We start from the raw sequence: 19,991 nt of genomic DNA, 5'->3' as shown, positions 1-19,991 counted from the left end.
TCTAAAACCTAGCCAAGTAGCCTTTAAACATATATAATTGATTATAGAATCACATAATATATAGCGCATAATTGAGCATACACATTGCACAACTAGTAAACTAGATCATAACTCGCGCAATAAATAAAGATTCATAAGATGATATTGTTTAATAAACATTTTATTGTTTGGTGCTGAATGTTGAAATTATAGTGGGTGGACAGGTAACGTGTATCCGTCGGGTAGCAGATATCTGACGAGTACGGGTATGGATATAAATTTATACCTACGAGTGTATGTGGGTACATGTATAAGTTGAATTTTGTCTCGCGGGTATAGATTCACAAACCATATACTTGTGTTCGAACCGCTCACGACCGCATGATTGTCATCTCTAGCCGTATGACAGGAAAATGAAAAAGACCCGTGAAAGACAAAGTTTGAACCGAATAACTGTAAAACAATGTTATTTTATTTTATTACAATATTTCAGTGTATAAATATAATATATATACACATAGTTCTTTGCTAAAAATAATATTTATTCAATTGAATATAGCCTTGCTACAACATGGGACAGCCCCTGATTGGAGCTCTCGGTGCATTCGGTTCAATGAGTATGCCAGCTTACTGTGTTCTTTCCTATTGTCTCGCATACCAGTCACAGTCACAGGGTGATTCACTGATTCGTCATTGATTCTGGAATCGATTTGCTTCGTGTGCGTTAGCGATTTTGACCTGTTTTTTTCCATGAATCGTTGGCCATCAACGCGCTTGGCTGTGTAGAGGCCACCGACCAGCCCACAGGAAAGTGGGACCCCGGCGCGCTGAAACGAAACCACGGGAGCTGACGGGATTGGACTCCGCCCACGGCCCACCCACAGAAGCACACATGACCGTGTGCTATTTTTAGACGACGGATGGCTATCATGCCAGCCAGTACAACTCCAAACAAACTCCCGTCGTGGCGTCTCACCGTTTCCAGGATACGAACATGAGGTCGGCCACCCTGCTTACGATCTGCACCTTGTCCGCGCTGCTGCTGGTGGCGCGCGGCTCGGAGAAGCCATCGGCCGCGCCGCCGCCGGTGGTGGCCGTGGGCGTGGCGGCAGCCAGCGACCTCATCCGCTCCGGCGGTCACCGCTACCTGGACGTCAGGTGACCTTTGTTTTTTTGGTAACTCGTGTGTCTCGTGAGGTCACAGCTCTTCTCTCCTTTGCTCAACCTCTGTTTGTTTGTGTCAGCATTACATTTGCTTTGGAGTCCTCTCTCCGCCCTTCGTCTAATTAAACTGTACGTACAGTCGACCGATATATTTGGTTGTTTCCATTACAACCAATCTCCCAAACTGATTATCATAGTTTTACCGAGGAATGTTCTGAGAAGACAATTTCTCTGTCAGAGACCAAGCATACTCTGTTTGTGCAGACTGATTCCCAGTTCTTGCAGTGAACTTTTTGCCATAAAAAATCTCCACTTTTTTTTCCCAACGGCAAAATGAACTTTTTTGAAGAATTACAAAAAACAAAAAGTAGCACAGAACCAATTTCACAATTATGTTCTCTCATATCACATGGATCTCTATAGGACGTACATAGCTTCTGATTTTCATTTATCTGAGCACAAATTCTATTAACAGAACAGAGGAGGAATTCAGGAGTGGGCATGTGGAGGATTCACTCAACGTGCCCTATCTTTTCTTCACTTCACAAGGCAAGTCGATCTTTAGCTCGAACTGTGTGCTCTACTGGATGTGGCCTCACATGCATGGTTTCAGCAGGAAGGGAGAAGAACCCCAAGTTCATCGCACAGGTCGCAGCGGGTTTCGACAAAGAGGACAACATAGTTGTGGTATTTCTGATGAACTCTACCCATAGCTCATCAGATTAATTATACTTATACACTCCTTGTCATGGGCGTGTTTATTCTCACAATGATCTTTTTTTATCTTGCTTGTTCTTCTGCTGATCCACCTGTTTTTTTTTCCTTTTTCCTTCAAGGGCTGCAAAAGCGGAGTGAGGTCTGAATTAGCATGTGCTGATCTCATGGCAGCTGTAAGCCCTCTTTCCCTTGCTTCCCCTTGAGGCTTCAGTTGTCTTTGGATAATTGTACGTGTACAGTATAGGACTACACGATCGCATATTGTTCACTCAATATGATTTATCTTATGGAATCTTAGGCCTTAATATAGAAAGCAGAAATTACCATGATCGCATATAGCTGTTTAATTTGTTGGAAAGTGCAAGTCTTGAAACTCTACGGGGCAATTCAGGTCCTGAGACGTCTCAATTTCTTTATGTCTCCTTTTTTTTTATCTGAAACATGTGAATGCTTATGAAAACAGGGATTTAGAAATGTGAAGAACATAGAAGGTGGTTATACCGCATGGGTGGAAAGTGGTCTTGCCGTGAAGAAATCTCAAGCACAAGATGAACTATGATGTGCCCTATCCTGTTGGTTCTTCCTTGCTTTGACGACAACCTTCGAAGAAAATAGTAGGTTTAAATGAGCAAAAATATACTTCCTTGGTTATTTAAATATATGACACAGTTGATTTTTTCGAAAACTTTAACCACTCGTCTTGTTTAAAAAATCGTCAGTTATCATTTATTTTTGTTGTAATTTCTTTATCACTCAAGGTCGTTTAAGTAGAGATCACAACGGGTGTGTATCCATCGGACCGTATCATCCCGTACTTGTCAAAAAATATCCTACCCGTCGGGTTACCCGTATAAGGTCACGGGTATAGAATCTTACGTATATCCGTAAACGCATGGGTAATTTTACCCGTCAGGTTACCCGTACACGTTTGAAAAGTCTAAAATACTAACGTGCAATCACTCAAAATGTTAAACAAACACAGAAAAAATAAGTTTAACTTAAAACCACAAACCATATAATTACATAACTTGATAGATAAACAAACAATGACTGGAGAAGTTTTTCTTTTAGCTAAGACGGCTTTAATTACATGGTAAATAGTGATATGATGCGGGTATATTTTATCCAGTACACATGTATGAGTAGTACTCACCTATACTCGTACCTGGCCCGTCTACCCGATGGGTAGATGTTCTCACCCATTAGCATACCGACGGGTAAAGAAAACATCTCATATCCATCTTATATTGATTAAAGCCCGTCGGGTATTCGAGTTTCGAGTACACATTGCTATCTCTACGTTTAGCGTGACTTAAAATTTTATATTTTTGAATAAATATTTTGAATAAGACGAATGGTCAATGTTTTTTTAAAAAGTTAACGACGTCATATATATATATATATATATATATATATATATATATATATATATATATATATATATATATATATATATATATGAACGGAGGTAATATATAGTTTCCTTTAAACATTTAAATCGTGTGGAGACTTCTTAAAAAGGTGCATTTGCGTCATGTAACTTTTTAGTATAGTTTGTCTAATTGTAGGTTGTAACTAGTGGTGCATTGCTGTATAATAAACGAGTAATAGATTTTTCTGCTGATTCTTGTTTCGATTTCTTATCATAATGGATCTAGAAATAGATTAGAGGAGGGGCTGGATTATAGATTGGGGAGGCCGGAGATGGCCACAACGAGAATGAACGGAGCCACCACGGAGAATGCAAGAATTGCAAACGATTGAGGGTTACTACATGCCGTGCATATGGTGTAGTTTGTTGTTGTAGGAAACGATGACGTCTAAGGACTGGTTTGGTGGACAGAGAAATAGAGGGGATCTACGAGGGTGAATCCCCCCGCTATTCAAAATTGAATAGCGGGGGGAATTCCTCCCCGCAGACTCTCTCAGTTTTCCTGTCCACCAAACCTATCCTAAGAGGGGACGTGAATAAACTAGGCCACAAAATAATCTCTAGAACAAAATATATGCAAATATCTAAACTAGATTGTACAAACTAGGTTTTGTCTATGTGCTACTATCTCTACCGCAAAATAAGTTATGCAACCTAAGTTCCAACCATATATAATCAACATTAAGAATAGTAAAGAATGCAACTTAAGTAGAGAGTGTAAATGCGGAATATTAAAGAGCTAGTAGAGAAAGGAAACTCTCATGGGCGATGCCGGTATTTTTATCGAGATATCCGGAATCTCCCAAGGTCCCAACTAATCCTCGTTGGTGCCCCTCACTACCGGAATCGGCCGCTTTGTCGAGTGCCTGAGCCTAAAAAACACTGGGCAAAGTCTTTACCGAGTGTCGCACTCGACAAAGACTTCTTTGTCGAGTACTTTTTCTCGAGCACTCGGCACAGACTTTACCGAGTGTCAGACGGTACTCAGCAAAGAAAAGCCGCCATCATGGCGCCGGGGTGACGGAGACGACGTCTTTGTCGAGTGTTCTAGGTGACACTCGGTAACGAAGTTACTGTTTGCCGAGTGTCTGTCGGCCAGCACTCGGCAAAGAATCCGTCAGCGGGTCCCTTTGTCAGGTTCTTTGCCGAATGCTTTTTATGGCACTTGGCAAAATGTGCCTCTTTGCCGAGTGCTAGGGCCACTGCACTCGGCAAAGAAGCTATATTGGTGCCTAGGTCTTGGTTATTTGTCGAGTGCTATAGCCCTGACACTCGGCAAAGTCCCTCTTTGCCGAGTGTAACACTCGGCAAAGTGATCAGTACACACCTTTTTTATTTGTTTTTTTCTATTCCATCCAAACAAACAAAAGATACATCACAGATATCATCACATATATCACATATATATACATCACAGACATAAATATCCAACACAAATATTAATATACAAGTTCTCAACACAAACATAAGTATCAACACAAGTTCATAAGTATCAACACATAAGTCTCAAGCTCTGACATAAGTATTCAACATAAGTTCTGAAGTATGTATACTAAAAACATAACTCTCATCGAGGTGGGCGGTTGGACTGGTGCTGCGATGGGTTGGGCGCTTCATGAGGGTTGTTGGATGCCGCCCCAGATAGGCCCTGCACAGAGAAGAGATTGCATGTGTTATACCAAATGCATTACCAACATCTAACTACAATTTTGATACTCACATGAGTATGGAACAGAGCAGGGTCGATTGCAGGGAACAATGGAGGTGGCGGAGCGAAACCCTGTGCGTCACAACTTTCTCGAAACATTCTCAAATTTTTATCACAATCTCTACATATGATATCATGACATGTGGACAAGTTTCATGATTTTCTGACTTTGTGTTTTATACAATTTTTAAACAGCTAGATGGCAAGTTCACGGTCATGTTTAGTGAGCATGGTGCTCGAAGTTTCCGGTCTGCTCCTGAAATGGGTCGTAACTTGTGCTAAATAGCATGAATATTATCTTTGCACGCACGGTTTTCCAAGTTTCGAGTGACTTGCAGTTCAAATGTGAATTTTTCGAAGAAATTCAAATAAACGAACTAAATCTAATAGTTATAGAAAACACTTTTATAATTGTCCCAAAATGGTACTTGTAGGTCTACATAGGGTAGGAACATAACACAAAAAGTTTGGTTGACAAAAAAGAGAAAATAAAAATATACTTTGCCGAGTGTCCAGAAATAACACTCAGCAAAGCTTCCTCTGCCGAGTGTCCACAGGTTTACACTCGGTAAAGAAGCATCTTTGCCGAGTGCCAAAGTTCGGCCCTCGGCAAAAGCTAACGGGCGTCAGCTATAGACGGCTGCTGACGGCCCTTTGTCGAGCGCCATCTTCGCCGAGTGTTTGGCGCTCGGCAAAGATTTCTTTATCGAGTGTATTTCTGTGCTGAGGGTCCTATTCTCGGCAAACGTGGTCGTTACCGAGAGCGGGACTTTGCCCGAGGGCGGCACTCGACAAAGGCGTCTTTGCCGAGGGCGGCACTCGGCAAAGGCGTCTTTGCCGAGTGCCCGACAAAAAAGCACTCGGCAAAGTGTCGAGCACTCGTCAAAGCCACAGATTCCAGTAGTGCCTACGCAAAGGGTAGCCCACGCGAGGGCCAAGCACCACGAACGAGTAACACTGTAGAGAGTTGCGGGCCTTCTCCACTCGCACGTGGTGCTCCGGTGCCAGCCTCCTATTGGACACTCCCCGCCATCTTCACTATAGAGCTTCCAGCCGAAGCACCGCGTGCCTCGTTCCCTCTGGTACATAGTGGCAGGCGTGACACAAACTCGGTTGTCACGGTCTCGCAAGACTCTCTCCCCACTCGGTACAATATTACAACAGCTCACGTAAGAGCCGAGGATTGTGGTAGGTTTTTTTACCTCGCTCAACTAACTAGCATTACACTAGAGCAAGCGCAAAAGGATCTAACTAGCATATGCACCTCACAAAAGCCACCTATACTAATCACTAGATGAATCTTTATGCACTTGTGTGTTGGAGGTCTTAGAAACGTGACTCTATGCTCGAGATATGTTTCTTGTGCTACACACCCTTCAAATTGTCAGTTGGAGGGGTATAAATAGCCTCCCCCTCAAATAGAGCCATTGGACAGAAAGTAGTAGTTTCTGTCGTCAGGCGCACCGGACATGTCCAATGCCCTGGCCACGTCAGCCAACCATTAGAAATTAACCGTTGTCGAGCCACTGCCGACCATTGAGCTTGGTTGTCCGGTGCGCACCGAACTGTCTGGTGGCTAGCTTCCTTAGAGCCTCTTTGTAGAGCTTGATCTGGTCCCTCTGTCTGGTGCACACCAAACATATCTGGTGCGTCAACACAGCGCCAGCTGTCAGCCCCTTTTCTTGTATTCTTCAATCTTTTTCCTTGGGCTCTTTTGGTCTTGAGTTTTGGACTTGTGCTTGATATTTTTTGATCTTCCAAGTATCTTTTAGGTCTTCTTTTGAGATGTTGCATCCTTAGAGCCTCAGTCCGATCCTATTTTATATCCTGTGAACTATAATCACAAACACTTGAAGAACATTAGTCCACAAGGTTATGTTGATCATCAAACATCAAAATCACTTAGTCAAATGGCCTGGGATCCATTTTCCTTACAATCTCCCCCTTGTTGGTGGTTGATGACAACACAACCACAGCAAGCAAATATAACAAATCCCTGAGTGAAAAATACAATCTATATGCTAGGATGCAGGAATGTCCCCTCAATGTGAGATTATGGACTTAAGCTTCCCCCTAAATTGTAAAGCCTAAATTTGTGTAAGAGGAAAATGAGAAACTAAATAAATAAATCTATGCATATGTTGGCAGTTTGGAATTAGGAACCTTTAGAGATTATTTAGTTTTCTTTTCTTTGAACATATTCAATTCATAGAAATTATGTTGGTAAAATAACAAATAAATAAATACAGAAATATGCATCTCATGCCGAAGTTCTTATAATGCTGCATTTGTACTTAAAATTATGAGACAAGTTTAAGTTTGAAATCAGAATTTGAAAATAGAAATAGGAAAGGAAAGAAAAGAAAAGGAAAAGAGTATAAATGTAAATAAAAATATATATAAATATATCTCTTTAAACTGTTACTTTTATTTGTGCATATAACCTGTGTGAAACCTGAAAATCAAATTTGAACTCAAATACCAGATTTGAAATTGAGGAAGAAATTCAAAACAGAATAAATAAAGAAAAAGAAAAAGAAAGCTTACTCGGGCCGAGGGCACCGTTTTCGGCCCAACTAACCTTTCCCTCCCGCGCGGCCTACCTCGCTAGACGCTGACCTTGCGGCCTCACCGAGCAGCCGCCGTATCCCTCGCCCTGCACACCAAACGTGTCACTTCCACACGGGGCCCACCCTGTCAGTCTTCCTCGTCGTGGTCGCCCATGGCTATAACAGCCGCCGCTAATGTTGCGCGCCCAGGCTGGCGAAACGGACCCAACCCTCCGGCCTACCTTCGCGCAGGCTTATAAAACCTTTGGGCGCAGCTTCCGTTCAGATCGGTACGTACTACGTTGGCTGGCCATCGTCCGGTGAGAGAGGGCATCGAGAGAGTGGAGCAAGAGAGAGAAGGAAAGAGCCCCCGTCGTACCCGCAAATCGGTGCCACCGTCGTTCAAGCCCTGGTGGTGAAGGGTAGAGCATAACCTGTGCAAGTGGAGGCTGGCCGCGGCATCGCTCAACTTTGTGGTGACTCGTCGTCGCCGCAATTCCTCGCCGAAATCCGGAATCGGCCAAGGATCTGCACCGCATTGGACCGACCTTTTTCCCATCGCCATTCGCTGGTGAGATACCCCTATCTAGTCCGTCATGTTCTATTCCCTCTATTACGTGGGGTCATGCAAGATTTAGAGCTTGGTGGCAAGGAATGGACGAACTCACGGTGAGCTGGTTGCCGTGAGGCGCGCGCGCACCACTGTGTTGCGGCGCCAAGGAAGAAGATGGGGGGCATCGTCGATTAGTGTATGAACGGTCGGGATTAATTCTGGGCATAACCCCTCGCTCCATCCAACGATGGTCGTGGATCCGCATGGGAACAGTTGGATACGACCCGAGATAGATGTCTCTCGCGTGTGATCGGAACCATCTGATCGGTATCGTGTGGCTGGAATTAGAACACTCATCGATATAATCCTGACTGTAGATCCTCAATCCAGGGGAGATCATCGTGTACCGATTCGAGGAGATCATATTTAATCTAGGTTGTTCGATTTTGATCGGACGAGTGGAATCCCCACGTACCCCTTCGGCCCTGGAAACTTGCTAAAGAGTCCCTGTACTTGTTATAAAACAACCCGCCATCCACGCCAGGTAGAAAATAATTAGATTTGAGTCCTAATATTTATGATTTCACCCCCGGGCTTCCTGGTAATTATGCGCGCAGTGCAGAGAGCTAGTAAATGGAATAAAAAAGATAGAAAATGATTTTTAGTATTAAAATAATTCCAGAAACTTGTTTAAATTATAATAAATCAATTTTAACTTCTTTTTGATCCATTCCAGTTGCATTAATTTTGTATTAATATTGTTCATTGTCAGGTAAGTTTGTTTTATCATGAAACATAGATTAAAGTTACTCACCTAGTTTATTCTGTATCAAACACTTAATAACTTCGGAAAATCATAACTCTTTAACCGTAACTCCAAATTTAGTGATTCTCAAACTCACGATCTCGTTACAATGCGTAGAATATTATTATGCAGTATGTTCTCATGTTTGGTGCAATGTTAATTTCCCTATGCCATGTTTGTTTGTATTGTTGCGAGTAGACGAGCAAGCAACTGAGGACCCAGGTGCTCGAGTTCGGTTTGGCGTGGCTGGACATTTAGGATTAGCTTACTTGGCGCTATCCACAGTTACCACCTTTTCAACCACATCATCTCTTTTACTTTCTCTCGAAGCTTCTAGCCAGGACTAGGTTTAGAGAAATAGGCATATGTGAATAGGGCTACTAGATCATTAAAGTATAGGTTTTGGGTAAGCTCGCTCATATCGAAAGAAGAAATCGAAGGAAATGAAGCATAAGCTGGCTAGGTCAAATCCTAGGCTGTTTCGATAGACAAAATAAAATAGAAAAAAATAGTGAGTGAGAAAGAAATAAGTAAAAAAATCAAAGACGACCCAGACGAAACAATTAGTGAAATCGTTCTATTTCCTCCATATCCTCAAACATATGCCTATCCCCGCACATGTTCTTACTCGCATATTGGATTGGTCTAAAGGTGTCGTCTCTAGATCAATAGTCCAGGGAAACCAAAAGGAAGGGATTGATTAGGTTATGTATCCAAAAGTAGAGTAGGGAAAGAACAACTATCAACGTTTGACTGAGGGTTAGCGGTCAAGAGTATGCGCCGTTCTAGGTAGCGGCTTCCTGCTGTTCCGAATCATCTTCCGCTTCTTCCCATCGCAGTATAACAATTGAGCACTCACTTATATGATCTTCAAGGCGCGCAGCGGTGAGGGGAATAGAAATCCTCTCGAGTGGAACCTTAGCGGCCTTTGTCAGCAGCAAATAACCTACTGCGATTCAGGTAAGAACTAGCTATGACAAGCTATTTGCGAATCACCGAAATCAGATGCTTGAGCCTACAAAGAGACATATAAATGCTTTCTGTCTGCCGATAACCAACTGGCTTTGTTTTGCTCTTTGGAATACCATTTCCTCACTATGGACCTAGTCAATTGAATCGGCTTGCTACACTTTTCATGGAATTCTATACTATTTAAATAGGAGCAGGATGATCATTCTATTCCTTCACTTTGCTATAGACAATAAGTGCCAAAACGGATTCTCGACAAGGCTCAAACAATGCTTCTGTCTACACTAATTTGATAGGTGGACAATAGTCAACAACTTCAAAACGACGACACTCCACTGGCAGTTCAAACTACTGGCTTTGACATTCTGTTCGAGGAGGAGGAAACATAAGTCCAATACGCGTTATGGAAGACTAGGGATTGCTAATCCGCCCACGCGGGAAGCCTTTCCCTCTCAAGCTCAAGAGTCAAGATAGCCCGTCCTAAACAAGAAGCAGCTTATTCTTTCTACTATGGCAGTGGCAATGGCATGGCGTATAAAGCAAACCAAAATGTGCAACGGCTTTCGCGCTAGTTGCTCCATCTGTTGCTTGTTTGGTTTTGATGCATAAATCAACCTCTCGTTCAGGCGGTAATCCTGGTAGAGTCACAACACCATTGTATGGCGCAACATTCCCAAGCCTATATAGGAAAGCAATGACTCGATTGGGACACCCCATATTTATAATTAATAAATTCATGTATGACAATATTATATATCGAGCTAAGCAGCTAAGATATGACCTCCTATCTCCTACTACACAAGGATTTATTGAGCAAATAGGCAAAGTCTACGTACAGGCGGGTTACACGTTCCACTGTGCCGAGATGTGAGGTGCAGGTGGTGATGATCACCCCGGGGTATGCGCTAGCGCCCTTAACGGGCACTCCAGGACCCGCCTACGCTCGCCAGGTCGGTCCACCGACCAGATGTGTCAATAACAAGGCCACCTTCACAACCTTCTCCCTTCTATATTTATCCAAAGTCAAGTAGAGCGGGACACCAAAATACCTCTCTTCTTTGTCATCGCAATAGAGCAGTTACAATACTGCTTCCAAGGAATACTCTTTTTACCAAAAGCAAAAATCCCTTTCATGGCCGGAGGAAGATAAACGGTGATACAGTCTGAAAAGTTGGTCGTGTGCTAGTGGAAAACCTCTTTGATAGAGTAGGGGAAGTCCCCATTGGGCATAGTAGCTCACGTTGTATTGAGGCAGATTCTCCATCTAGGAATTCCAGTTTAGCTGCTTTCTACTCTCAAGACTCTATGGAATTCCTATCTTCTTCTCTGGCCAAGGGTGAATCAATCGATTCAATCAAAGCAACCCAATCAATCAAAAGTATCCGTTTTTAGTTCTTACTTTTGCCTGATCTGGAACCCTAACCCGCCCCAAAGATCACCCATACCCATCAAGAAAAAAGGCGCAACGAAGTGGGTTGTTATCGTGAGAGAGCCTAGCACTAGTTATTATGGTAAGTAGTCGACTTGGGTTGTACCATCGAAAGCAGAAAGCCCCCTAAGCAACGCACCAATCACCATTTCTTTTGTAATTGCATTTCTTTGAGTGCCAGCCGTGGTTGGAGTAAACGAGTTGGTATGACAAGAGATTCTTCATCATAGATGAGATGGCAGCTCGGCACCGGCACAAATAGACCTGATGGAGCTTGGAAATATATATCTATGGATTGAGGGCCAGACTAAATCGGAAGGGCTCTATGTTCTATTTATATTAGTAGTGGTAGACAGACAAATATGCCCATTTTTTACCTCTTAAACATCCTTACATTGCAGGTGGAAAATACTGAGCAGGAGCTCGTTGAAGGCAAGTTGTGCCCTTGATCAGTTCTATTTACCCAATAATGTTCCTGTTAATCATTATGATCTACATAGGTTAATTTTGATGGGTCCTAATAGTTCACCCCAGTTTGGCAATCTTTATACCTCGTTTACCACTGAACTTTTGGGTAGTACATGCTATTGCTTTATGTGGTTTTGGGTGCTAAGATACACATTATTCATGATCATGCTTTTATTATCAATTTGTTATTTACTGTTCATGACAAGATTATTATGTTAATTAGAACATGGAGCGACCACCCGGAAAAACAGTGCTACCACAAGGGTGGTATGGGATGCCCTTGGCTAACTAATTAGGAAAGCTAGTGGAGGACTACCTTACCCGAGGCAAGAGAAGTAGAGGAGTGGTCGGTATAGGGAGGTTCTCGGGTTGATTTTGCTGCGATGGCTTTTCATACGAGGGATTCCTATGATGCGCTCCCTAGAACTGTAGCAGGTTTTCTGAAGCTAGTAGAACTTTGTAAAGGCCTCGTAGTGTTACCCTGCCTCGCTTCCTTGGTAGAGGTGTATGAGATTCATGACCCCTTGGCAGATGGGTAACATGACTTGTGGGTAAAGATGTGCAACCTCTGTAGAGTGTAAAACTAGTATATTAGTCGTGCTCACGGTCATGAGCGGCTCGGACCCTCACACGAGTAACTTATGGAATTCACTTTAACTGGTCATTTGCATCGCATTGTGGTTTATTATTAATTTTGATCCATTATTACTCTGGTTTGGTATATATTTCTAATAAAATTTGACCAACTTATTAAAAGCAATGCTCAGTTTTAACCATTATTTGCTGATCAACCTTACACTTCACATGAGCTCCCACCTTTGATGAGTTCATGCACATTATTCCCCACAACTTGTTGAGCTATGATCTTTCATGAGATCACCCTTGCGATATATAAACCTCCCCGCCACAGGAGAAGAACAGGTGGTCCAGGAGGAGGCCTACAACGAGGAGTATGAGCTAATCTTGGTGGCGTCTCCCAGTCAACTTGATGGCGCCAGGGAATAATTATTTAGTTCGCTTTATTGTTATCATTTATTTTTATAAGACACTTCCGCGATGTAATAATATTTGTGACATTTATCTCTATACACTTGGTCATTATATGTGTTGTTCTTCTTTGGCGCACATATGAAACGCACCCATCTTTACCCCTTAAATCCGGGTGTGACATAAATCCATAATTCACATACTTCCTATTTTGGACCAAAAACAACATAAGCAACCATTTAAAAATATCAAAAATTTAAATTTGGTGTTTTTGGTATTTGATATACTTTAAATTGCTTTGGTCCCCAAAACTTCTCCTCTTTGGAATCAAACACCGAAAAGGAAGACATTAAAAGTATATAGGAAGCAATCAAAAGACTTGCTCTCTAAAAAGATTACTCTCCCTAAACGAGAGCTCTCCCTCTTTGTATGGACAATGACATACTCCCCCTATCAGAGATTCTCTACTTAAGAAAAGCACATAAAAAGAGAGGAAACACGACATGATTGAATAGACTAACTCCATCTAAAGCTATGAATAGATAAAAGATATATTTTAACAACATATGTGTAGGAAACGATGACGCCTAAGAGGGGGTGAATTAGGACTTCTAAAACTTTCTCTAAACTAGGCCATAGATAAATCCCTAGAGCAAAACCTATGCAAATAAACAATCTACAATGTGCAAACTAGGTTTTGTCTAAGTGTTGCTATCTCTACCGCAAAGGCTAAGTTTCAATCTAAACAATCTACCAAAAATACAAGGTTGAGCTTTAAATACTTAATGTAAATGCGGAAGATAAAGAACAAGGTAGAGATGCAAACTCTCGTGGATGACGCCGGTATTTTTACCGAGGTATCCGGAACCACACAAGGTTCTGACTTATCCTCGTTGGTGCCCCTACGCAAAGGGAAGCCCATGCGAGGGCCAAGCACCACGGTCGAGTAACTCCGTAGAGAGTCGTGGGCCTTCTCCACACGCAAGTGGTGCTATGCTTCTAGCTCCTCTCAAACGCTCCCAGCTGTTTCCACTATCGAGCTTCTGGTCGAAACGCCGCGGGCCTCGTTCCCTCCGGTACACAGTGGTGGTCGTGACACAAACTCGGTTATCATGGTCTCGCAATACTCTCGCCCCACTCGGTACAATTACAATGACTCACACAAGAGCCGAGGGGTCGTGTGGTTTTTCTAAACTCATTCAACTAACTAGGGTTCACCTAGAGCAAGCGCTAAAGCGATCTAACTAACTTAAGCACTTCACAAAGCACCTACACTAATCACTGAGTGATTCTATTAAGCACTTGGGTGTATGAGCACTTGGAAATGTCTATACTATGCCTCGGTATGTTGCTTGGGCTCCCACACCTTCAAATGGTCGATTGGGTGAAGTATATATAGGCCCCAACTCAATTATAGCCATTGGAGGAAAGCTGCAGCTTTCTGCGGCACACCGGACAGTCCGGTGGTAGGCACCGGACAGTTCGGTGCCCTGTCCAGTGTGCCACTAGCCGTTGGATCTGTCAGTCGACCGTTCGCGGTGTCAGCCTTTGCACCGGACAGTCCGGTGTGGCACCGGACAGTCCGGGCCTCCTCCACAGTGCCACCAGGAACTAGCCGTTGGACTACTGTTCCCTAATGCACCGGACAGTTCGGTGCCCTCGACCGAACAGTCCGCCAATGATAAGACTTTTCTTCGCTTCTTGGACTTTGCTTGATACTTGTTGATCTTCACTTGTGATCTTCATAATGTCTTCTTTTGAGGTGTTGCTTTCCTCAATGCCTTAGCCGAAGTCACTTTAGCATCCTGTGAACTACAATCATACACACTAGCAAACACATTAGTCCATAGGCTATATTGATCATCAAACACCAAAACCTTTTGAGCTAAATGGCATGGGGTCCATTTTCCTTACAATCTCCCCCTTTTGGTTGCATAATTACTATAAGTTTAATACTCACTTTGTGAAGAGCAATTAAGTGAAGAAGTTTACTTCGCTAGCACTTCTCTCTCGAACTTGGTTTTCCTAATCCAATATTAGTCCAAGTTTATTTTGTTAAGCTAATTTTACAGGATCACCTATTTACCCCCTATAGGTGCTCTTAGTTAGGTAGCGCCTCCTTGCTACTTGTTGCCTTGAGGGTAACAGGCTACGGCTCGTAGAGTGGTAGTGGTCCGTTGGCGATGTCATCAACGTACCTAGCTTCCTTTACCATCATGCGCCCTGAAAGGATCACGATGCCCAAGAGGGGGGGTGAATTGGGCTTTTCTAAAAATCAACACTAATTAAAACCTAAGCAAGAGCTAAGCAAGAGCCCAACTTCACCCCAACAACTAGCACTAAGAATATAATACTAGAAATGCAACAATGCTAAGACAATACTTCAAATACTTGCTAAACAAAATACACAATGTAAAGTGCTTGAATTAAGTGCGGAATGTAAAGCAAGATTTAGAAGACTCCTCCAATTTTTCCCGAGGTATCGAAGAGTCGGCACTCTCCACTAGTCCTCGTTGGAGCACCCGCGCAAGGGTATCGCTCCCCCTTGGTCCTCGCAAGAACCAAGTGCTCACTACGAGATGATCCTTTGCCACTCCGGCGCGGTGGATCCCTCGAGACCGCTTACAAACTTGAGTGGGTCACCAACAAGATCTTCACGGTGATCACCGAGCTCCCAACGCCACCAAGTCGTCTAGGTGATGCCGATCACCAAGAGTAACAAGTCGTAGACTTTCGCTTGACCAAGAGAAGCCTAATGCAAGTGGTGTGTGCTCTAGGTGGCTCTCGCTAGCGCTAATGAGGAACAAACGCGAATTAAGATTCTCTAATCTCCTCACTAGGCTTTTGGTGCTTGCAATGCTCTAGCAATGTGCTGGAATAAATGTGGAGTGCAAGACATTGAATATGGTGGGTGGAAGGGGTATAAATAGCCCTCACCCACCAACTAGCCGTTACAGGCACCTCACTGCGCAATGGCGCACCGGACAGTACGGTGCGCCACCGGTGCGCCAACGGTCGTTTCCAACGGCTAGTTCTGACAGCTAGCCGTTGGACTCATGGCACACCGGACAGTGAACAGTCACTGTCCGGTGCACACCAGACAGTCCGGTGCACTGTCCGGTGCACTGTCCGGTGCGCCACTAAAATTCCTTTCTGAAACATGTGCTCTCGGGTTTCTGCGAAGGGAAGGCCTCTTCCCCGGACCAGCCTGGCCCCACCTGGCAGAGGGCGCACCGGACAGTCTGGTGCACACCGGACAGTCCGGTGCCCCAGGGCCAGAAACCCTAACTCTTGTTTTTCAGCTAATTTTCAAATCGGTTTTCGTTCTAACTTGTGAGTGAGTTCTAGAGTGACACCTAGCACTGTATGTGAGTGTGATTGTGCACCAACACTACACTAGAACCCTCTTGGTCAAACTACTCATCGACAACCCCTCTTTATAGTACGACTAAAAGAGAATAAAAGACCTAACTAAATCGCGAGTGTCCACATCTCCTTGACACTCGGACTCCGTAGACCTTCACCTTTTGTTTCGTCGTTTTAGCCGTCGCTTCGAGTTCTTATCTCCGGGATTATTTTCACCGTTGTAGTACTTCTACCTATAATGCGACCTAACTTACCATTTGTCTCTGCAAAACACACGTTAGTCACATATAATATTACGTTGTCATTAATCACTAAAACCAACCAGGGGCCTAGATGCTTTCAATCTCCCCCTTTTTGGTGATTGATGACAACCCTACAAATTTTGTGAGAGTAGTTTGTTTTGAAGTTTCTGTCAATAGAAAGGATGGTTAGTTATACTCAGTAATCTTTGACAGAAAGAACGTGTACCATAATAATAAGAGTGAGCGCATACACATCATAAGATTCTTGTTCATATAAAAGTGAAGTTAAACCAATGAATCAAGAACTAGAAGACTGGTGATAAAATATAAGGTGAAAACATAATACACACAGTCAATCATAAGCAACGAGAGTATATATCGAGTTTGTGAGCCAAAAACATCAAGCTAGTACAGAGAGTAGCAAGCATATATATTACATCAAAATGACTCTCTACTAACTCTCTAACTCCCCCTAGCTCTCACAACTCATATCTCTCCCCCTTTGGCGTCAAACACCAAAAGGGTACCCGAACCTAAACATCTGAAGCGGGAGGAGGCGGTGGGGGCGCATCCGGTCGCGGTCGAGGCAACAGAGCGAACGCCGGCGGGGGGTCAGAGTCAGTCTCGGATCCAGGATCTACTGTAGAAGCTGGAGCTGGTACTGACTCGGACAGAGTCCGCGCTGCAGGAGTTTCCAGAACAGAAGTGGTCACAGATACTGCCACAACAGTAGTGGTAACAGCAGATGCTGGTGGCACTGGCGGCTGAGGGCAGACAGAGCTGAGAACCGGGGACGTGAACGCCAGAGTGACCGGTCGGAGCGGAGAAGGACCAACAGTAGGAACAGGGGGTCCTGACTGAATCGCTGGCACAACAGGAGCGTGAAGCGGAGGAGGTGGAGCAGACTGAACCGGAGGAACTGAGACACCAGACTGCTGTAGCATAAGAGCCATGAATGCCCTGCTCTCAGCCCGATCCTGGATTAGCTGCTGCTGAAGCGAATCCTGCCTGTCCTGTATGTTCTGAAACATCGAGAGCATCCTCTCGGATAACCGGGTCTGCTCGGCTGCCAGGTGAGCCTGCTGCTGAGTGATAGACTGGAGAATCGAAGCAAGGGCAGGGTCAATAGCCGGAGGGGCAGCAGGGGCAGCACTAGAACTCCCATCCTCATGATCATGTGAGCGTGGAGGCATAGGAGGCGGAGGCGGAGGCGGAGGAGGAACCCCAAAATCATCATCATCATCATCATCATCATCATCAACTGCTGTATCCTGAGTGTCGAACTAACGAAAAGCTGCATCCTCGGTCTGAGAGTCAAAAACAGGAGCAGAAGCTGGCACAGGAGCCTCAAGCGCAGGACGGTAGGATCCAAAAACAAGGCGTGAGGCCTCAAGTATGCCCTGAAACCGAGGAGGCTGAATCAGCTGCGCAAAGATGTGACACAAGCAGTGAGCATATGGCAACTGTCGACGAGCACGAATCCCATCCAAAACGGTGTCCTCGATCTCACAAATAAGGAAATCCACGACGTCAAACTCAGAGTGAGAGACTAGGGCACCAAGGACCCAGAGCTGAATATGTGTGGTAGCCTCCCTGTATCCCATCCTCGGCAGAAGAGTCCGTCTGATAAGCTCAAATAAGTACTTGGCTGCTGTAGTAAAATCTGCCGATGAACGTCGCGACCCATCTGTAAAGGGCGGGCGGAACAGAGTCGCGACGTGAGCTGTACCCGGAGCCACACCGCTGTGAGGGCGACGAGGAGGGTCAGAGGTGCCGTAGCAGAGGCTGTGAAGTCGAGTCGTCGACTCGGGAAATCCAAAGAGCTGGCAAATCTGAGTGGCAGTAATGGTGACATCCTCTCGCTCAAAACGAAACCTCATCCAGTGATGATCCGGGTCTATCCATACAGACGCGTAGAAGACTCGGACCCACTCCTCAGCATACCTGCCACTGGTAGTCAAAAGGGTCAGAAGGCCAGGCAGATATGTGAGGTGCGCCTCAGAGTCAGCACCGGCGGCAAGCAGAAAGGCTGGAAGATCCAAAAGCCGGTGCACTCGTAGAGCTATCTGGGCAGACATCTGAGCTCTGAAAAAAGACTCCTGAATACGTGTGCTGAATAGGTCAACTGCTGCAGGGTCCCTCTGAGCTGGTAACCAAGACTCCACGGGTACGTATCTGAACCTACGTACTCGTGCCGCTATAGCACGGTGAAGGTCAAAAAGTCTGGGATCCGCAGCAAGGGGTCGAACCTCAGTCTCATCGCGCTCCCGGAATCGAGGTGGAGGGACAGGAGGAGCTGAAGCGGGAGCGGGAGGAGGAGCAGTGGAAGCTGGCGTAGTGGAGGTAGCGGGTATGGCTGTGGTGGTGGATGGCGCAACAGGGGTGACGGGAGCAGGCAGAGTGGGTGGTGGAGTGGAAGCAGTGGTGTGAGTGGAGGAGCGAGGCCGGGAGGCGAGACGACGAACACGGTATGCAATCTGATCTGACGGAGTCTGCGGCTGATCTCCAAGCTCGGCCTGCGCAGCGGCTGCTGCTGCTGCTGCACGGGCTGCTCTGTCCGTACGCCGCTTCTTGCGGCCTTTCTGCTGCTCCAAGTAAACTGTCTTGCCCTTGACCTGCCTGAAGGGGCGACGAGGATCCTCATCATCGCCTCCCCCTGGCGCCGACACATTCTTCGTGCGCGACATCCTGAACTGATGACTGCAAATGAGAGAGAGTGACTAAGCACAGATCGATAAAATCCGATAGAAGAGCAAAGGTTGAGATGACTATCTGGAAAGCTCACACGAGAGGTGACGATCCAGGCAGGACAGGAGACGGCACACGGGCAATCAAGGTCACTGAAATAACAGAAGAGGTGAGCATGTATTAGTCACATAGTCATAAGTATATGAAATGTGAATAAATACATACACAGAGAAATATGGCACAGAAAACACGAGATGAGACGATCGAGAGGTCAAACGACGTGAAAACGACGTTTGAACGATAAACAGTGCCATAGGAGGTTTGGAATTTGAATTGAGCCACGAAACGACATGGAATTGAGCCGATACTTCACGAATAGGTTTATATAGGTGAATATGAGTGAAGTGTGTGCTTGGTTTGAATTTAGGCGAAGAAAAAGAGATTTGGGCACTAGGCTCGGAAACGATCGCTCGAAACGGGGAATTTGGTGAAATTAAAGCCTAGAATCTCGGATTGGCGTGAAATTTGGCAAATATGTTACTGGAAGTGTTGTGAAGGTGCCTGAAAAATTTGGGTTCAATTGGAGCATTTTTGGCTGGTTTGGGCATTTCACCGAGCACGTGACGTGCGGAGTTCTAGGGTTTCGGTGAAATTGCTATTTGAGGTGGGAAAACCCTCCCGAAGGAGCTAAGAACCTGCAGGAATGCTCAAGGCACACAGAGACACACATACCACAACTTGGTTTCACTGGATTTCACAGGGAATTGGAATTTTGCACAAAGGGTGGAAATGGGGGAGTGCACAGCCAAGAGAACAGAGAGAGAGACAGAGGAAGAAAGGAGGCTGCTCACCGAGAGCACAGGACGAGGTCGCCGGAGAGCAGTGGACGCCGGTGAGGGAGATCGCCGGAGAGGATGGATGATCGCCGGCGAGGG

At 44.9% G+C, this 19,991-nt stretch overlaps 1 protein-coding gene across 1 annotated transcript; it reads left to right on the top strand.

Annotated features, from left to right (window-relative positions):
* Positions 1 to 921: 921 nt before the first annotated feature.
* LOC100286331 (senescence-associated protein DIN1) lies at positions 922 to 2,545 on the top strand. The gene is made up of 5 exons (NM_001159218.2): positions 922 to 1,137; positions 1,619 to 1,692; positions 1,760 to 1,830; positions 1,980 to 2,033; positions 2,324 to 2,545. Exons 1-5 carry the CDS (start codon positions 974 to 976, stop codon positions 2,417 to 2,419), a joined length of 459 nt encoding a protein of 152 aa, NP_001152690.2. The 5' UTR covers positions 922 to 973; the 3' UTR covers positions 2,420 to 2,545.
* Positions 2,546 to 19,991: the final 17,446 nt, after the last annotated feature.

The sequence above is a fragment of the Zea mays genome, chromosome 10 (genome assembly GCF_902167145.1).
Source record: "Zea mays cultivar B73 chromosome 10, Zm-B73-REFERENCE-NAM-5.0, whole genome shotgun sequence".
In the NCBI taxonomy this organism is placed as follows: Eukaryota; Viridiplantae; Streptophyta; class Magnoliopsida; order Poales; family Poaceae; genus Zea; species Zea mays.
This window is presented reverse-complemented; position numbering and strand designations above follow the sequence as displayed.